The sequence below is a fragment of the Phyllobates terribilis genome, unplaced genomic scaffold (genome assembly GCF_046119375.1).
Source record: "Phyllobates terribilis strain yellow unplaced genomic scaffold, ASM4611937v1 Scaffold_4__5_contigs__length_816908805, whole genome shotgun sequence".
Classification (NCBI taxonomy): domain Eukaryota; kingdom Metazoa; phylum Chordata; class Amphibia; order Anura; family Dendrobatidae; genus Phyllobates; species Phyllobates terribilis.
The window spans coordinates 558,821,418-558,841,655 of NW_027362764.1; the positions used below are offsets into that span (position 1 = coordinate 558,821,418).

The 20,238-nt window shown below is 41.8% G+C and overlaps 1 protein-coding gene across 1 annotated transcript in view; it reads left to right on the plus strand.

The window, feature by feature from the left end:
* Positions 1–20,238, plus strand: part of PTPN2 (protein tyrosine phosphatase non-receptor type 2) — a 61,991-nt gene that overhangs the window by 14,409 nt on the left and 27,344 nt on the right. The window contains exon 2 of the mRNA XM_073678990.1: positions 13,485–13,575. Within this exon, the coding sequence (XP_073535091.1) occupies positions 13,485–13,575 (91 nt within the window). The remainder of the gene's footprint in view (positions 1–13,484; positions 13,576–20,238) is intronic.

Here is a 20,238-nt window from a genome sequence, read left to right on the forward strand (position 1 = left end):
AGTGCCGACAGCTGAGCGGCAGGGGAAGAGGTGCAGGGACCCATGCCGGGGGTCCCTGCACCCAGATCGCTGTGATCAGTCAGTCTGACTGACCGATCAATCATGATCGCGCAGGAGAAGCTGAAATATCAGCGTCTCCTGCCCGATCAGTGCCGGAGCTCAGCGCTGCCAGTGGCCGAGCTCCTGCACAAAACAGCCAGGAGCAATGTCAACGCCGCCCCTGGCTGTTAACCCCCTAAATGCTGCCATCTCAGCATTCAGGGCTCCCTCTACCTGCCTCCTGAATTGAATGTGGTTTTGAGCACCTTGAGGGGTGCAGTTTTTAGAATGGTGTCACTTTTGGGTATTTTCTGTCATAAAAGCCCCTCAGATGTGGTCCTAAAAAAAAAAAGGAAAAAAAAAAAAGTTTTGAAAATTTTGTTGGAAAAATGACAAATTGCTGGTCAACTTCTAACCCCTATAACTTCCTAACAAAAAAGAATTATGTTTCAAAAATTGTGCTGATGTAAAGTAGACATGTGGGAAATGTTATTTCGTATATATTTGGTGTGACATAACTCCCTCGTTTAAGGGCATAAAAATTAAAATTTTGAAATTTTCACAATTTTTGCCAAATTTCCAAAGTTTTCACAGATAAACGCAAGCCATATCGAAAAACTTTCACCACTATCATGAAGTACAATATGTCACGAAAACACAATCTCAGATTCAGTTTGATCCGTTGAAGCTTTCCAGAGTTACCTAGCTCATTGCACCCTGCAGTCGTAGAGCGGCCAGTTACTTATTCAAGGAGGACTCGGTGTGAGCAGCCTTCCCGGACCACTCTGAAGCTAGCCGGATTGCTGGATACAACCAGTTTCGGTGCTCCTGCACTTTACCCATGTTCCATAGGAAAAGGAATGAATATATCACTGGTCCAAAAAGTGTGTCTGAGGGCTGGGGACAAATGTGCTCTTGAAGATAAATCTTAAAGGGGTTATCCAGGACTTTTTTTTTTCTTATGGGCATAAGAACTTACAGGCAGGTAGTTGCTAACTACCTGCCTGGCGCCAATATCTGCTGGCTGAGCGGTCAAGGACCACTCCTGCTGATGTAATGTCAACGGAGCAGCTTCTTCTCTTTTGCTCTGCTCTGTTAAAGGGGCATGACTGCCAGCTCCTTGCTGCCCAAAATGCCAGCTGGGACATATGTACTTGTGTTTTCGATGAAAGAAACAAGTAGCTAATTATTTCTCTTGACAACCTAGCATCTGCCATTGGTTTAAAGTTGGGATAACCCTTTAAATATTATGCCAGCATAGAAGTATAGCTAGTGGGGGGCAAAGAGGGTGGCCACTCATATAGAGGGGGAGATGATTTGACTGCTGTGCTCTGCAGATTCTGTGCTTTACAATAACATAGGAGCGTGTTATCAGTGAGGTTGTGATCACACGCTGTACACATGTTGTGTTTGTCACAATTAAGGGAAAACTGCATTTGACAGTGCCAGCAAAAGAAATCTCATGAACATACTGAAAAAATATCCACATTGTATATTGACATGATCTGCAGCATCTCCATTTATGATGATATTTTGCAGGAGGTCCAAAGTAATTACACGCCGCAGTAAATATGTACAATTTGAAGTTAGTTTCAATGTGGATTTTGAAGCTGATCTGCTTTAAAAATCCACTTAAAGGGAATCTGTCACCACTTTGGAGTTAACAGACCTCTACTATGGGCATACAGGGTATAGAAAAGTAAATCTATACATACCTGTATGGCCCATAGTAGAGGTTTGATTGCAGAGAAAAGTGCATTAATCAATTCTACTTTGTACAGGTTTGGCGTCCGTGGGATGGGAAGAAATCCCCGCCTATGTGCTTATTATTCCTTGACAGGCCCTGTGACGTGCACTGTGCTCCCTGACCTCCCGGGCATGCGCAAAGCGCCACTCACATAGAGCGCACTTTGCTTCTTCCCAGCCCCGTCTGTCTGTGCTCTCGCCGCAGGTTTCTATTGCGCAGGCGCCGTGAAGTGACAGTGACTCCCCGGCGCCTGCGCAATAGAAACCTGCTGCACAGGCAGACGGGGCCGGGATGAAGCAAAGCGCGTTCTATGTGAGCGGCGCTTTGCGCATGCCCCGAAGTCAGGGAGCACCATGCACGTCACAGGGCCCTGTGACGTGCAGGCAAGGGGGACTATGATAATTAAGCAGAGAGGTGGGTATTTAGGGGAATAATAAGCACATAGGCAGGGATTTCTTGGTGTCCCCCGGATCCCAAGCCTGTACAAAATAGAATTGATTAAAGTGCTTTTCTCTGCATTCAGACATCTACTATGGGCCATACAGGTAAGTATAGATTTACTTTTCTATACCCTGTATGGCCATAGTAGAGGTCTGATATTGCCCAGGGAGGTGACAGATTCCCTTTTAAAAAATCTGTGTGAACTTAGTCTAAGTGTATAAGCACCCAATGTCTTTTTCAGGAGGTCTCCGCCTGAAAAATCATTGCAAAAAATGAACATAGTGCAAACCTATTATAAAAAGGACATATGTACAGTCTGTTGTTGCCTCTTTTAACTACTTTAGGTGCTCGGAAACCGTGATGAGATTAAAAGTAACATTTTCATTCTTTGGGTAACCACTATAGTGGAACTCGTAGAGAAAAAAGCACCACACAGCCGCTAGCGATGCCATTTAAGGAATGGGACCGCCGGTATTTTCCTGAAGAGGCTTCACCTTCAGATAAACTCGGGACGTTGTATGCACATTCCCTAAAAGTAAATGAATGAGATTTCTGCATCTCCTCTACAGAGGCTTTTTTTAAATTTACATTTTGGCAAAAAAAGCAACACGAAAATATGATCTGAGCAGTAGTGACAGTCAGGATAACTGCTGCATTCTGCACATGAATGGGATAACAAGGATATTTTAATTTTATTTTTAAAACTAAGTGAAAGGTGCGTAATTTAGGAAAAGAACAGGGCAGGGCTTATTATTGTTAAAAAGTTTAGTCTCATAATCATAAATGGTTAAAATTACTAAGCGCTTCTAAAACCTGAACCATAGCAATGTACTTTTCTATAGATCTTGTAAGCGCTTCTCTGAAGCTCGCTGGGACGCAGGGTCCAACCAGCTTCAGTGCCGCTGCCCTCCTCTCATGCTGTAGAAGTAAAGCTGCTTTTACTTGTAGCATCAGGGAGCACAGAGTTTGAGCCGGCGGCACAACATGGCTGCTGTCCAGACTGTTAAGCTACATTTACATTGAAAGATGATCGTGATCTAGCATTTAAATGTGAAATTAGAATTTTTTTTTTTATCTTGCAGTGTAAATAGGCAGCCGATTTACCCAAGGAGTAAAATGCTCGTTCATTGGGGTAAATCTGCGCAGCACCAAAAAACAATGGCAGACTATGCGCACTGGGTGATCGCTCAATTCTCATCATTTGCTTTGGTCTGCCTGTGTAAACCGGCATTTAAACGACCACAGATTGCTAAAGGTTTGCCGATCGGCGGTCATATTGTGCCGCCAGTCAGTCCTTGTAAACAAACTCTTAAGCAAGAGCCCACTGCCTCACCGGGAAGCAAAAGAACATAACGCTCTTGTCAAAGATGAGACAACTCCTTTTAGTAATGTAGTGATGCTGCAGCATATAATGTTGCTCATATGGTAATGTATAGTTACCCACTTTGATGCCCACTGCAGTGTTACTGCAGTGTTTTTAAAGTTCACTATAATTAAAGTGAACCTCTGCAATTGCGAACAACTATTACCCAGGTAGGGGTCCCACTCAATGTTATGCCCTCTTTCCCTGGGCTGAACCCATAGCTTGGGGCCTTGCACACTGAAATCACAGGTTTGCCTGGCTTTTTTTCTGCGTGAGACCAATGATGCCTAAGTGACTGAGTATCTTTAATCATGCCATCAATTTTTCTATGGACACTGGAAGCATTGTTTGTTTGGTTTTTTTATACACCATACAGAAATTGGCAACCTTGCATCACAGTCCAAATTTCATTGAAAGTAACTATTTTAAAGGGACTCTGTCAGCACAGAATAACTGTTCAAACAAAGCACAGGCGCTCTGGGCTTCACGGCGGGGCCAATCATTTATATACACCTTCCTGCTGGTTTTCCCTCTATTCCTCTCCTCTCTTCTCTGGCTCTATGAAGCAAGAGCTGTCAATGAAAGAAAAGGGGAGGGGATGGAAGGAAACACAGGTGGTAAGCAGGGCTGTGGAGTCGGAGCACCCTATAGCTGGTGGCAAGCAACACACACCACTCACCTCCTCCTCCCCTCTGTACAGTGACCTCTGCACAGGAGTACAGGACACACATTGTTAGCAGTCATTGGGCTGTTTTCTGGCTTGTGCATAGCAGTTGAGGTTGTTTTACTGCCATCTCCTATGGTTTTGTGGAATGTAGACCTTTGTTTCACATGTGTAATCTGCATCACAACTGCTTCATGTGACTATACCCCACAGAATACAATCTGCTGGCTGCCGCTCCGAGCCAGAGCTCAGACTAGATGGCTGCCCTATCTATATTTTAGTAGAGAGAGATATATTTGGAAAATGCAATCTCTTAAGGAAAAATGAATGTTTTATAGTAGAGAAAAGTGATTTATACTTTATGGTACTTTACTTCCGTTCAATTGATTCTTGTTTTTCTTATGATTCATATTTTTGTGTTTCTAAGAAAAACAAATTGATTTCTGTATTATCAGATATGAATGTCTGGTATTTCTGTGAACATGCCAATATTAAACATAAAGAATGTCAATGTCTTGTTTAATAGGGACTTTTTTGCTATGAACCTTTAGACTCCCCTCCCCTCAATGTGAACAGAGCAAAGCCATTATTTTCCTGAGTTCATAGCTTTGGATTTTAATGGGGCTATAACTTCTTTGCCAAATACAGAGCTATTCCTCCTAATGGATCTTATTGACTTGTTATAGGGGTCTGTTCAGGTTCGTGTGTGTGTGTCTTTGTTTTTTTATAGAGGGTTTGCTTCTCCAGTCTTTAATCATACAGCATCTTTTGTACGGTGTGGTCTTCTCCCCCCTCACCCAACTACCAAATAATACTGCTTTTGGTACACACAATTTTGAGAATCTGTCCTGGTTATCATTCTAACTTATTTGCCTTTGCCTTCTACTCTTTCTATGTGGTTGGTTTCATCAGAATTCTACCAGCACTACAAGAGCTGGAGCTTCCGTCCCCTCACTTTAGAACATGCAGTACAACCTGTCATTGACCAATTGCTTGCCTGCTCTGACTTGAAAGCCCACTTCTGTTATGCCAGTTTGTCTCTCAGATTCTCCTCTCTGTCAAATACTCGCCTGCACCTCCTCTGTTTTGGCACCTCTGTTGACCAAATGCAGTGGACAGAAGGGAGACCCCTAATGGCTGGATCTTGTTTATTTATTTTTTTTTTTTTGAGGGGGGGATGTGGGTGTTTTAAAACTACATAATGCCAGATTGGCCAACCTATCGTCTAATGTGTATGGGGGCACACAGATACACCCTGACAGCTATTAGGAGTTTAGGGTCAGGCCGCTTGACTTGTAATGCCGGCAGATGATCCTGTGACAGCTTCTCCGCTGGCCTCCATTGAAAGCGCAGGAATGCTCGGCCATGCCGAATGTTTATGGGCAGCTGGAGGACATAGTCATTTGGTCAAATACACGTGTGACAGCGGCAGGCTGAATGGTTATGGCAAGCGTTAGAACATTACCTTAAAGAGGTTGTCCGGTTTAATTGTTTTTCTTTATTTTAACTGTTTGGTTCCCATACTTAAAAACAGCATGGACAACTGTACTTGCCATGTTACTCCCTTTTCAACTGCCTGAAAAAGCCTGCTGTCTTGTTGCTGTGGCAACTGCAGTGATGTCAAGTGAACATCATGTGACCACTGCTGCCAATCACTGGACTTGGCGATCTCGCCCCTTCTACATCTGTATCATCACTGATCCCACAGATTGGTTGCAGCAGTCTCATGATGTCACTGTGACCTCACCTCAGCAGCCATATCTACAAAGACCGGAGGCTGCGGCCAGGAGCTGGAGCTGTCTTTATTATAGGAGTACAGGAAGCCAAAAGAATAACAGGAAAACCCTTTAAAATCATCAAATATACATTGTGTGTGTTATCATAAAGAATTCATGTAGTAGGACGTGAGCCGTGATGTGCAAAACCTAAGACAAAACAAAGCCGGAGAAAGCAATTTGGTCTTTCTAGTGTTTTAGTGTTCTCATCTCCATAAATGTCTCTGGATTGTCTTTCAGATGAAGAACTTTCAAATTACAAATCCCCTGATTCATGGCTGCTGTACCTTATAAAATACCATGGAGGTCAGAGAGAGATGCTCTTGTGTGGCCTCTTTCCCATTGCCTATGGCCTAATATAAGGGGGTCCTACCTAATATAGAGGAGGGACCCACATCTATTAGATTTATTGCATATTCTGTGGGTCAAAGTCTAACGTATTAAGTTCCATTCTTATTTAAAGCGCACCTATCAGCAGGATTGTGCTTAGTAAACCACATACACTCAGGTGGGTGGCGTTACACTGATTATCCCCTTCATGACCGGAGAATTTTCCGTTTTTGCCTTTGTTTTTTGCTCCCCTTCTTCCCAGAGCCATAACTTTTTTATTTTTCGGTCAAGGTGGTCATATGAGGGCTTATTGTTTGCGGGACGAGTTGTACTTTTGAACGACGTCACTGGTTTTACCATATCGTGTACTGGAAAACGGGAAAAAAATTCTAAGTGTGGTGAAATTGCAAAAAATGTGCAATTCCACAGTTGTTTTTTTTTTTTTTTTTTTTCATGTTTGGTGTCTACGAACTCGTAATGACCTGTAGAATAATAATGGCAGGTCAGTTTTAGCATTCAGTGAAAGTGGTATTAAGAAAAAAAAAAAAAAAAAAAATGGTGCCATTTTCCGAGTCCAGTAGCGTTTCAATTTTTCGGGATCTGGGGCCGGGTGAGGACTTATTTTTTGCAGGCCAAGCTGATGTTTTTACTGATGCCATTTTGAGGTAGATCCGATTTTTGATTGCCCGTTGTTGCATTTTATTGCGATGTTGCAGCGGCCAATAAAACGCAATTCTGGCATTTTAGAACTTTTTTTTCTCCTTACGCCGTTTACCGATGGGATTAATTCTTTTTTTTATATTGATTGGGCGATTCTGAAAGCGGCAATACCAAATATGTGTATGTGTTCTTTTTTGTTTTATTGTTTCATTTTGAATGGGGCTAAAGGGGGGTGATTTTAAACTTTTTTATATATTTTTTTTTTTTTTACACTTTTTGCATGCTTCAATAGTCTCCATGGGAGATTAAAAGCAGCACTTGCCTGATCGGCTCTGCTGCATACAGGCGATGAGCAGATCGCCTGTGTGTAGCAGATTTGCTGACTTGCTATGAGTGTTGACCACTGGGCGGCGCTCATAGCAATCTGGCAGTGACAACCACAAGGGTTTCATACAGACCCCGGATTGTCATGCCAACCCATTGGTGACCCGCTATCATGTGACGGAGTCACCGATGGGCGGGGTAAGTGACGCGCTTCCGGTGTGCTCAAGTTAAATGCCGCTGTCAACGGCACCCACCTGACAGTGTATGTGATTCACAGAGCACAATCCTGCTGACAGGTGCACTTTAATGCTTGTGTCTTGTCTTCGGCATTTCTGTGGAGGCTTCCTCCTAAGTACAGGGGCCTCAGATACAATATTCTGACCATAAAATGGTATTTTTTGAGCCTTTAAAACGTGAAACTACATTCAGCTTTCTAGACCTGCAGTGCGATAGACCAAGTGATCTAGGCAACTAATATGGGCAGTTTGCTGGTAAGCAAAACCTGCCGTACCGAAGTACTGTGCCACCGCTACAAGTATTGCTATACTGCTCGTTGTGTGTGCCAGGATTTGGACCACAGGTGAGGGCAAGCCTAATACATTAGTGTATTGGACCGGAAAAAGTTTCTCCAACGATGGAAGTGGTTTGTAACCTTCAGTAGCTCTCTGACTCTTAGGTTATGTTCACACTGCATCTTTTTCAGGTAATTTTTTTTTTTTGTGAAAATAAGTTCCTACAAAAGTCTCCAAAAGAATTTTCCAATTCATTTTTCTTTTTGTAAACTACTCACTGTCCTAATGTTCTGGGTTTTGAGCTACTTTTAAAAGCTTCAGGATTGCAAAACCGGCAAGAATTTAAAAGAAGTGACGTTCTAACGTTTTCGGCTAGGAACATGCTCAGTACTTTACAAAACAAATCAGTAAGAAAGTGTTGGCAGGGAAAAAAAAACGCTGAGAAAATGACAAAAATGTGTGAATAAAAAATAAATTGGTTGTGGTACTGCATCTCAGCACCGCGTGTGGATCTGGGTTGACTCCTTTCTGGCCTGGTTCTTTCAGCTTTGAATCCAATTAGCTGGCCTGGGAGTATGGATATTATGAATACATATTTTTTTCTATGGTGTTTAAGGTTTAATAAATAATAATTTTACATTTTAGGGCTCATTCACATGAGCGTATTACTCGGACAAGTGCTATCTGATGCTTTATCGGATCGCACTCGCTCCCATGTTATATAATGGGGCAGCGCTGATCTGCTTTTTTTTCCCAGAGATCGAATCTGTCTGTGGGAAAAATTGCAGCATGCTGCGATTGACTCTCCAAATCTGGTAACGCACACATTCAAATCTATGGGTGTATGTAACACATTAGACTGCCCTCGGCACTCTGATGTCATCTGAGTGCAGTCCGACATCCGCAGACTGACAATGGAAAAGATGGAGAAATGTTGATCTATATCTGCTCCTCACTTGTGCTGCGATTTTTCTCATCTGAGATCAGATCGGACCACACTAGGCTGACACTCTGAGTGTCTTTAGCATAATCCATCCGATTCTCAAGAGAAAATGAGCGCTCATCTGACCCCGGCCTTAATATCCTACTTTGTGTGTGTATTATGCCTGATTATTATAATGGATGATGTGTAATCTCGAAGGTAAAATTCTCTGTTTATACCATGCATTAACAACACTTGTGTATGTGCCAGCTCTGTAAGGTGCCCGTATACTCGGGGGTCTTCTGTTGGCAGGGCATCTTTATTTTGAAGGTGCTGCTGTCTTTGTCTTGTGTTTTCTTTGCTGGTAATGATCCTCTTGCGTAAGGCTTCCTGTTCCTTGTTACTTCTGGAAAGTTGTAGTAATTTGATCATCTGGACGATTATGTTCTGGGAAAAATGCTGATCTTTATCTCAGAAGCAGTCAACCAGTAAAATACCCACAACTTCCAAGACTCTTGTACATTACATGTGTAAAAAAAGTCATTTGGATTCAGATTAGTCCCTAAAATATTTTGATTATGGTGTGTAGACATTCATCACACATTGTATCCACTCCTTTGCATTACTTGTCTATATACATCTGTGCTATCAATCAAAACATCAACTAAGGACTCGTTCAGACATCTGTGACTTTTTTTTTTTTTTCCCAGTGACTTTTCACACACAAAAAAAGATCAGATTATGATCAGTGTGTCTGTTTTTACCGTCAGTTTCATCAGTTTTTCTCAGATGAAAAAATGAACGGATGTACCGGTAGGTTTCTCAAGCATCCGAGTGCTTGGTGGTTTTTTTTATCTTGTGCTTTTTTTTTTTTTTTTTTTTTATTTATTTATTTTCACGGACCCATACACTTTCATTGGCTTGGATCAAAATCGGACATGTCTCCACTCGGGTTGCAAAAATACACGGACATGTGAGCAGCCCCATAGATTATAAGAAGTACAAGTTTTATCCATAAAAAAAAAACACGGAAAGAACATGTAAGAGAAAAACTGATGTCTGGATGAGCCCTAGAGAAATGTGGACCGCTAGCTCATTGCAACTAATAAAAATGGAGCTAGAATTTCATCTAAATTCGTTTTCAAATGTGAGTACAACCCCTGGCAAAAATTATGGAATCACCGGGCTCGGAGGATGTTCATTCGGTTGTTTAATGTTGTTGAAAAAAAAGCAGATCACAGACATGGCACAAAACTAAAGTCATTTCAAATGGCAACTTTAGAGCTTTAAGAAACACTAAAAGAAATCAAGATTAAAAATGTGGTACTCAGCAAGGGAAATTTTTTTTCAGACCAAACGGAGGGAAAAAAATTATGGAATCACTCCATTCTGAGGAAAAAATGATGGAATCATGAAAAACAAAACACACAAAAGAACACTTCAATACATCACTAGTATTTTGTTGCACCACCTCTGGCTTTAATAACTGCTTGCAGTCTCTAAGGCATGGACTTAATGAGTGACAAACAGTACTCTTCGTCAATCTAGCTCCAACTTTCTCTGATTGCTGCTGCCAGATCAGCTTTGCAGGTTGGAGCCTTGTCATGGACCATTTTCTTCAACTTCCACCAAAGATTTTCAATTGGATTGAGATCCGGACTATTTGCAGGCCATGACATTGACCTTATGTGTCTTCTTTCAAGGAATGTTTTCACAGTTTTTGCTCTATGGCAGGATGCATTATCATCTTGAAAAATGATGTCATCATCCCCAAACATCCTTTCAATTGATGGGATAAGAAAACTGTCCAAAATATAGATGTAAATTTGGGCATTTACTGAAGATGTAATGACAGCCATCTCCCCAGTGCCTTTACCTGACATGCAGCCCCATATCATCAATGGCTGTGGGAATATTTACATGTTCTCTTCATGCATTCATCTATATAAATCTCATTGGAGCGGCACCAAGCAAAAGTTCCAGCATCATCACCTTGCCCAATGCAGATTCGCGATTCATCGCTGAATATGACTTTCATCCAGTCATCCACAGTCCACGATTGCTTTTCCTTAGCCCATTGTAACCTTGTTTTTTTCTGTTTAGGTGTTAATGATGGCTTATGTTTAGCTTTTCTGTATGTAAATCCCATTTCCTTTAGGCAGTTTCTTACAGTTCAGTCACAGACATTGACTCCAGTTTCCTCCCATTTTTCCCCATTTGTTTTGTTGTGCATTTCCTGTTTTGGAGACATATTGCTTTAAGTTTCCGGTCTTGACGCTTTGATGTCTTCCTTGGTCTACCAGTATGTTTGCCTTTAACAACCTTTCCATGTTGTTTGTATTTGGTCCAGATTTTAGACACAGCTGACTGTGAACAACCAGCATCTTTTGCAACATTGCGTGATGATTTACCTTCTTTTAAGAGTTTGATAATCCTCTCCTTTGTTTCAATTGACATCTCTTGTGTTGAAGCCAAGATTCATGTCAGTCCACTAGGTGCAACAGCTCTCCAAGGTGTGATCACTCCTTTTTAGATGCAGACTAACGAGCAGATCTAATTTGATGCAGGTGTTAGTTATGAAAATTTACAAAGTGATTCCATAATTTTTTCCCTCTGCTTGGTCTGAAAAAAATTACCCTTACTGAGTACCACATTTTTTTTTCTCGATTTCTTTTAGTGTTTCTAAAAGCCCTAAAGTTGCCATTTGAAATGACTTTAGTTTTGTGCCATGTCTGTGATCTGCTTTTTTTTTTCAACAACGTTAAACAACTGAATGAACATCCTCCGAGTCCGGTGATTCCATAATTTTTGCCAGCGGTTGTATAATGGGCAAACGTTAATGGAGTGAAATGGAAAGCGCCGCTGTGATGTTTCACATTGAGCCGAAAACCTGTCCAAAAACCTAGACTTGTAGCACCACAGTTGGGTTGTCTTTGTACATCAGGTCTTATTTGGGAAAAGGTGTCAGATTAACCTTCTATATTGTAAAGCGATTTGACTTAATACGTCGTGTATGAGAAAGGAATTCTAACTGGACTGGTTATGCAGATTACTTGATACTGCTAGTTTATAAACTTATAGGATGGTTCTGTCTCTAGCTCTTAAATCAATACATTGCTATGTAAAAGGTCATGTTTGGTTTCCAGATTCCTCTATTTTTGTGGAAATTTACTGAGCGTTAAAGGGAATTTGTTAGCAAAACCTTGTTATGTAATCTGATAGCAGCAAGATGTAGAGCCCAAGACCCTGATTCCGGCGATGTATCACTTTAGTTTCCAGGGTGCAGCCGTTATGGTAGAATCACAGTTTAAATCTCTGCTGCAGAGCTCTGAATGCTGAGCCCTGTATAACCCCGCCCACACCACTGATTGGCAGCTTTGTGTGCCATGTATATTCACAGAAATCTGCTTCTCAGGGTTGGGGGTGTAATTGGACTAGGAGGGGTCAGGGTCCCTACATCATGGTGCTCAGATTACGAATTCCATTGTATTTTGCAGCTTAATGACAAAGTACATGTACCTGGTTGCTTGAGGACATTGTCCACTGTTTGGACAACCATTCTTACAACACTTTCCCAGTGTAAAAAGAAAAATTCTTCTACTCCCCTTCTGCATTGCATTTAAGAAGAGATCAGGGACCTTCGGCTCAACCAGCAAACACTGTAGGGAACTGGCAGGTCACAGAAGACTGACGCCAGTAACAGAAGATAACTGCTGTGTATAATATTAGGGGCAGGGAACTTGGATTAGTGACACCACTCCTGCAGTACAATAAAAAAAAAACACTGGAGTGGCGCTTTAAAGGGAATCTGTCAGCAGGTTTTTACTATGTAATCAGATAATCAAGGGTCTGACAGCTATAGATTCTCTCATCCGAGAGAATTGGGCCAATTGTGCATGTACACTAGCCACAATGGGCAGACTAGCGCACTATTTTGTACTTTATCATCTAGCATTGGGCAATCTCTTCTTAAATGCAATGCAGAAGGGGAGTATAAGGAGATTTTTCTTTCTTTTCCACTGGGAAAGTGTTGTAAGAATGGTTGTCCAAACAGTGGACAATGTCCTCAAGCAGCCAGGTACAGTGCCATGTACTTTGTCATTCAGCTGCAAAATACAATGGAATTAGTATTTTAAGATGTCCTACCAGTATCATGGCTCTGAACGCTCTGCTGCTATTCTGGCTTCCCTTCTCACAGTGCAATTGTTTTGGTGTATAGTTTTTTCTACTATTTTTGCCTATTTTGCTCCATAATATTGTGTGCAATATGAAGCCTTTTGGTGGTTCACGTTGTATGTTTGCAGATTAAAATGTCAAAGATTGCTTGACTCCATTAAAATTGGCACAGTAAATAACGGGTCTGTGATGCAGATGCCATGTACCATTCAGATGGGTAAAATAATTCATGATGTAAAGTGTTTTTTTTGTTGTTTTATTTCTGACTTATGTTCATGATGGAAAATACTTATGTCAAAAACAGCAGCTAGTATGATGTGTGTGAACCCTGGCTAACCATAAAAATATTTTCATGTTCATGGCTCAGAGGACCATTCAGACAAATGTATAAAATCTTGGAAAGTGCTTAGCCAATAAAGAGATCCATCCTAAAATACTTGTGTTTATTTTTTTCTTTTGTGATGAGTATCTCTGCTATGGTCTAACACAAAGATCTGTTTTACAGAAAAAATGTTTTTATTTTCTTTCTAGGAAATAAGGTTTAATTCACCTGTGTTGTCCAATAAGATAGCGAAGAATCCAGAAAATAAGAATCGGAACAGATACAGAGATGTTAATCCATGTAAGTACAGTGCTGCTATTTGCTGCCTCGGTTTTTGTTCCTTGTTTTTTTGATTTTTTGTATCAAATAAAAGAGAGTTGTGATTACAGCTCAGCCCCCACCGCATTTGTTACACCAAGAACTTCTTTCCCAGGAGTTCAACCCCTTGGATGCTGCGGTCAATGGCAATCACAGCATCTGAGGAGGTTGATAGAGGGGAAAAATCTCCCGCTGTCAGCCCGTTTGTGCCCTTAACTTTATCGATGTCGATGGGTTGCTAGTTAGTTACGGCATATAGAGGACTCACAATGACCCTCGGCTCTACCATGTTGAAAGGCCTATTGGATCCTGCTGTTATTGCGATATATTATCTAAGAAATCAAATGATCTATTGAAATCACCTCGTGGGTCAAATAAACATTGCAAAAATAAATGTAAGAGGTGATTTATTTTTAATAGCAAAATCCCAGCTTTCCCAATAAAGTGGTTTAATCTAAAAAAGGAAATTGCAACAAAACACACATTTTGCATCGCAGTGTCTACAATGCATGGTGTCAGAATTGCAAACAATAAAAAATGATCAAAAAGTATTATGTATTCCAAAACTATAACTATTTTGTTTTAGAATTTCTTGCGCAAAAGTAGCGAAACAAATGATAAAACTGTATTCTATTAATCCCACACACAGAACACTGTTAAAATAACTATTAGAAAGAATGTCAACATTGTGGCTTTTTAAAAAATTTTTAATATCCTCTACGAATAAAGTGCTGAAAAATGTTTGTTCCTGAAAAAATGGCACCAGTAAAAACTACAGCTCATAAGCCTCCCTCAAACTGTCACACAAAAAATATATGTTCAACTCTCCTATTTCTCTGATGCAGATCAGTGGGTGATTAGTCTAAGGGACGCCCCCCCCCCCCCGGATTAATCGTCCCCTGATCATAACATCATGCGAGAATAACATGATTTGGTAGAGCACTGTCACCAACAGTTCTTTACAAATCTGTCTTCCTGGGCATCCGCAGTGCCATGATGAAGGCCGAGTGCGTACACCCGCCTCTGTGCGCATTGTAAGGAAGGCTGAGGTTGGTAAAGTGCCAGCGTGACATCGCTCTTGCAAATCATGTTGCTCATGCCCACAGGGGAGTGATGACATACGGTAATTAGGGGAGGAAAAAGCCCCCGCTGATTTACATATTCCTGGCCATATCGATTATATGGTAATTAATAAACCAGAAAACCAAAGTAAGTGGCTTGTTGGAAGCAATAGAAAGAGTGGGACATGGACTGGTTTGTGTGACTTGGGGAAGCTGTTAAGTTCCCTTTTAAGTTATATGTATCCCAAATGGTGCCAATGAAAATTACCACTCATCCTGCAAAAATAAAGCCATTGTACGGATTAGGTGCATTACAGGAGATATATTTCCATGAATTCCCTGTCTACAAAATGAAAGCTGCTTCATGACTTGTCATGTTAAAAGTGTACTTATTCTGAAATTAAATGAACACAGAGTTAAAGGGAACCTGTTGGTGGTCCTAAACCACCACCATGTCTGTACTCCATGCTATTTTTTGCATTTTTAACCACCACCTTCTTGTCTTTCTGATATCTATCTATGTACTTTTTAAATCACGTTTTATTCAGCAATCGTGTTATGCAGATATCTCAGGACTAGTCTGGTGGGGTGGTGATTTCCCCAGACTAGTCCTGTCTCCTGCATCTTGGAAGCATGCCCCTCTGTGTGCGTTTGACATGATTTGCAAGAGCAAGTTAACCATCGGCTCCTTGTAAATGACAGGCATGTGCACGGTGGTCTGTCACACTTGCCATGTGCAGTGAGGCCATCTGTGTACTTCCAGCCTCATCGGCACCCTGCGCCTGCCCAGGGAGGCAGAACCTCAGTTGTATGGATGAGATTTGCAAGTGGTTGATGTTGCTTTTGCAAACCGTGTCAATCGCGGACAGACAAAGTCCAGGACAGCGGTGGAGAGCTGATGCTGATTTTATAACAACCAAAGCTTATAGCCACAAGTCTTCTGAAAGGGTCAGCCCATTTTTAAAGAGCCACATGAGACCAGAGATAGAAATCAAGCAGGTGGGAAGGTGCACACAATAGTTTGGCCAATCGCTTGTGCTTGGTTTGAGTGACATTTAGTGCCGACGCTCCCTTTAAAGAATATTTTCTCCTTCTTAAAAATGGTGTACTGTTTTTTTTTTTTTTTTTTCTTTCTTTATTTTTTTTTAGAACAGGTGTATGTATTATCCAGATAAGTGGATTTACCATTCAGGAGTCTGGGGAAACCTGCATGACAGCGGATCTGTCATAAGAACCAGATCCGATACCTAGCCAGACACTGATCAAGACTGTTAAAGGGAACCTGTCACCAGTTCTTAAGTCTCTGAACAAATGCCACCACCTTTATCTGCTCCTGTGCTTCATTCCACTAAAGTGTCTATCATCTGCTGACTCCCCCTGTACACCCCTAAAATACCGAGGATGGTCATTCTGGCGGAAATGTCCGGAATGTCGGCGCTTAAGCAGGAATGTTTTATTCTCTGCCTTCAGTATCTTGTTTCTATATGTGGATGATGCAGGATGTGTCCTACATGTCCATCTAAGCCAGAGGTCGGTGATTAGGAGCAGAGAGGAGGCACAGACACCACAGCAAGGGCGCCTATCGGACCAGACCATCTTCATTTACATACAGCATGGGAGCAATTATAAAGATGTTTTTGGGGGTTTACAGGAGAAGTCAGGAGATTAGACGTTTGTGAATGCAGCTACAGAGCAGATAAAGGTGGTGACATTTCTTCAGAGGCACCAACAGCTTTCCCTTAATGTCTTATGAAGGGGAAGAAGAAGGTAATTCTGTAACACACATCTTATGTGTTCTGCCCAGTTTTTCCGATCTCTAAATGCAGCGGTCAGAGTAAACTGGTATGGTCCTGTCTGTGGACGTCTGTAGTTCTCCATTTCAATTGTCTTGCTTGTAAATCAGTTTGTTATGAGACGACCATGTGTCCCCGCTGAACTTCACCCAAGTAATATGTATGTGTAACCTTTTGGGCTTGATAGCTGGCTGGGGGGGCTCTGCAAAGTAGTCCATCGTTCCCTGTGAGAAGAGCAGGGAGAGAATGGGCGATACGGTGCAGTTCTCACAGTGGCCACTATGGTGTTCCGCCTCATACATTGCTTATATCTGCCCAGAGCTATCAGCTTATTGGTCAGGGTGTTGGACTCATATTGGTGACCAATCACACACATTGGTCATCAGTATAAGACCACGTTCACACCCTCAATATTTGACACCAGTATCTGTAAGCCAAAACCAGGAGTGGGTGATAAATCCAGAAGTGGTGAGGTGTTTCTATTATACTTTTTCCTCTGATTGTTCCACTCCTGGTTTTGGCTTACAAATACTGAGGTAAAATACTGACCAAATACTGAACGTGTGAACGTGGCCTGATAGTTCCAAACAAGCCTGGACCTATTCTCATGTTTGGGCTTATATTAGCAAAAATATTACACATAATCCTCTTCAGAAATACCATTAATGTACTGAATTATGGTTTCAAAGCCCACAAATATTGTCTATTCTGAGTTTTTTATATAAATATGGTTAACTCCTCGAAGCTGGTCAGGGTGTGTGGAACAGGCCCATGAGCTGAGCCCGCTCCACATTTGGCAGATCTGGCTACCAGCAGTGGTCAGAGCTGAGCACTTATCACTGCTGTTAGCCATTTAGATTCTGATTATCAATCTCCGGCAACTACTATTAAGCAGAACAGTTGCTGGTGCCCGTGTGCATCGAATTGCTGGGAAGCAATCACGGGAACCGATGTATTATCAGGTCAGCCCGGGGCCTACTGAAGGCATGCACTGCTGGCCTCTTGCTAATCCTATGAAGCTCAGCCATAGTCAGAGCTTTATAGGAGACCATGAATATCACTATATACTGCAATACAATTGAATGCATCAGAAACAGTCTAGTCGGATTCTGGCCAGGAGTATATCACATACTTGCAGTGATGTGACTGCCATTCCTAGCGCTGACACCGGCGGATACTCACAGCGCACAGTGCGTGCACTGAGAGTATTCACAAGTCTGCAGTCACATAACCACTTCAGTTTTGTTTTTTTTAGACCAGACAAACCCTTTTAAGGGATTAAAAGTTGGACCTATACTACAGTGTTATGGCAAATCACCAATCTATAGCATTATGAATGATGGGAGTCCAAATTCTGAAACCCTCTCTGATCCAGACAGGTCCTTTCAGCATTTCTTCTGCACAACACAGAAGTCATCGCCTCTTGTTTTGCAGGTTTGTGGTTTTTTTTGTTTTTTTTAACTAGTGCTGTAAAAATAATGTGGTGTCATTTCAGGTGACTCTTCAGAATAGGCTACCGTGTGGCTACCTGAAGAAGGCTCTTTCTGGCTAGTATATATTTTGTATCCACTTTTTTTTTTCAGTTTCCCTCTGCAAGCTCAGTCTCTTATAATAATCAGCTGGTCTGCAAATGGCTCAGGTGAAAAGACAAACTGGTGTCTTCCATAACACTGTGCAAGATCTCCACCGTCTCCCTGCAGCAAACCAACAGAAGCGGCAGTGCGAGCATTGTATAGCAGTACTTTCATGTATCCCCTGATGTTTTCAATTATTCTGTTAATGGTGTAAAACAAACTTTCAAGAAATACAAAATACTCTTAAAAACACTACATCTAATACTACCCAAACAGTAAATATGCATAAAGTTGATAAATGGTGTTTAGCATGGTGAGACTTCAGTTGTTCTCCCTGGGACATGACGTCTTCCTGCGCTTTCTCTAGTCTGTCTACTTAAAGGGAACCTGTCAGCAGAAATAACGTTATTAACCTGCAGATATGCAGTTAATCTGCTGGTTAACAGCGTTATTATGCTGCCCGGCTCCTGCATGCAGCCGAATGCAGTGGGGAGAAAATGGACTTTGTTCTTCTCGTCAGCATTTGGTTTCAGTCATGGAGTCGGGGGGGGGGGGGGGGGGTGCCACATATTCAGTCGTCACTCTGAGAATACAGAGCGTCCGCTGTAACGGCTCTCCCAGCCCTGACTGACATCCGGCCCCAATGCAGAGGGAGTGTCAGCCAGGACACCCCCGCCTCCATAGCTGAAACTGATTGCTGGCGGGGAGAATAAAGTTCATTTTCTCCAGACTGCATTCAACTGTGTGCAGGCGCCGGGCAGCATAATAACTCTATTAACCTGCAGATTATCCACATATCTGCAGGTTAATAGTGTTATTTCTGGTGACAGGTTCCATTCAACTTGTTTTCACCGGAAAACCCTTTTATCGGCTATCCTGTGAATTAGTGAGGGCTGACCTCTTGGACTCCCTCCCTCACTTCATTCCCTATGGGAGTGTCCAGTGTTGCTCTGCTTTTTTCGGCAGCCCTGTAGGGAATGTGTGGAGCGTTCAGTTGTCCACTCTGCTGCGTCATTTTGTAACTGGGATAAAAGTTCCCCGATATACTGATCGATGAGGGTCCTGGGGGTGGGACATCCACCTATCAGCAAGTTATCCTCTATTCTAGGTGAGAACGTGTTTTGTTTTTTTTTCGATCAAGACAACCCCTTTAACTTAAAGTGTGGCGGGGCACTCTTAAAGGGAAATTTTAAGCCCCACATACTCCCATTATTTTGGCATTAGTAACATCTAATTCTACATTTTCTGAGCTAAGAGGGCGGCCTAATCTTCTAGGCTCTGAGAGGTCCCAAAAAGTGTCTCACTGCGGAAGACCTTTTGTTTCCTGTACAGAATTGATTTGTATATTTTTTTTGCTGGCACTGCTGGGAAATTGATCACTTAGAGCCAGATTCCCCCTCCTAATCCATCTAATCGATGGGTTTGCCATCAGATGGACGCTTTTAAAGGAGGAAAATGCTGCAGGGTGCAATGATGCATATGATGGTGACTATGCACATAGACATTAGGTTGTCACAACCTGACAATTTTGGTTGGACCTGCTGACTGATCTATTGAGTCTTTGATGTCAGCCTTCTCTTTTGGAAACAAACCAAAGGTGCCTGTAGTGGGCTTACTCTGGGCTCCATTCACAACACAAGCCTGTTCAGTCCAGTATACATGTGTTGTAGAGGGGCCAGGAAGAATGGATGTGACCCAAACTAATTGACGACTGACTCGGTGTACGGCTACATATTAAAGGTCAAGGATGCAATTTAATTTGGAAATTTTACGGGACTGCATCCATCATATCCTGTCCTTGTTTCTAAATATGTGGCCATAATGACTCTGACTTTGTACGTGTCCACATGCTTTTTTTCTTTAGGAATGAATAAAATTGTAATTACTCATTCTTTGATTTTGACATACAAGTACACAATACAGTAATTTTGAGAAATATTTTCTGCCATGGGCAATCGGTGTTACCGCATTTTTGCATCATTCATTTAATGAAAGGAGGGCCCTACTAGCTCCTTTTACCCTTCTCACTTTTGTAGTTGAGGTCTGTTGGTGGCATAGGAGAAAAATGCTAGTGTGCACAAATGCCTAAATATATGGAAATTACTATGGGAAATGCTTTAAGCTGCATCCTTGAGTTATTTGTTTAGCGAGTCAATTTTATTTATCAAGTAACTGCTTATACAGCGCTTACTGTAAACCCTCGGAAAACAGCTGATG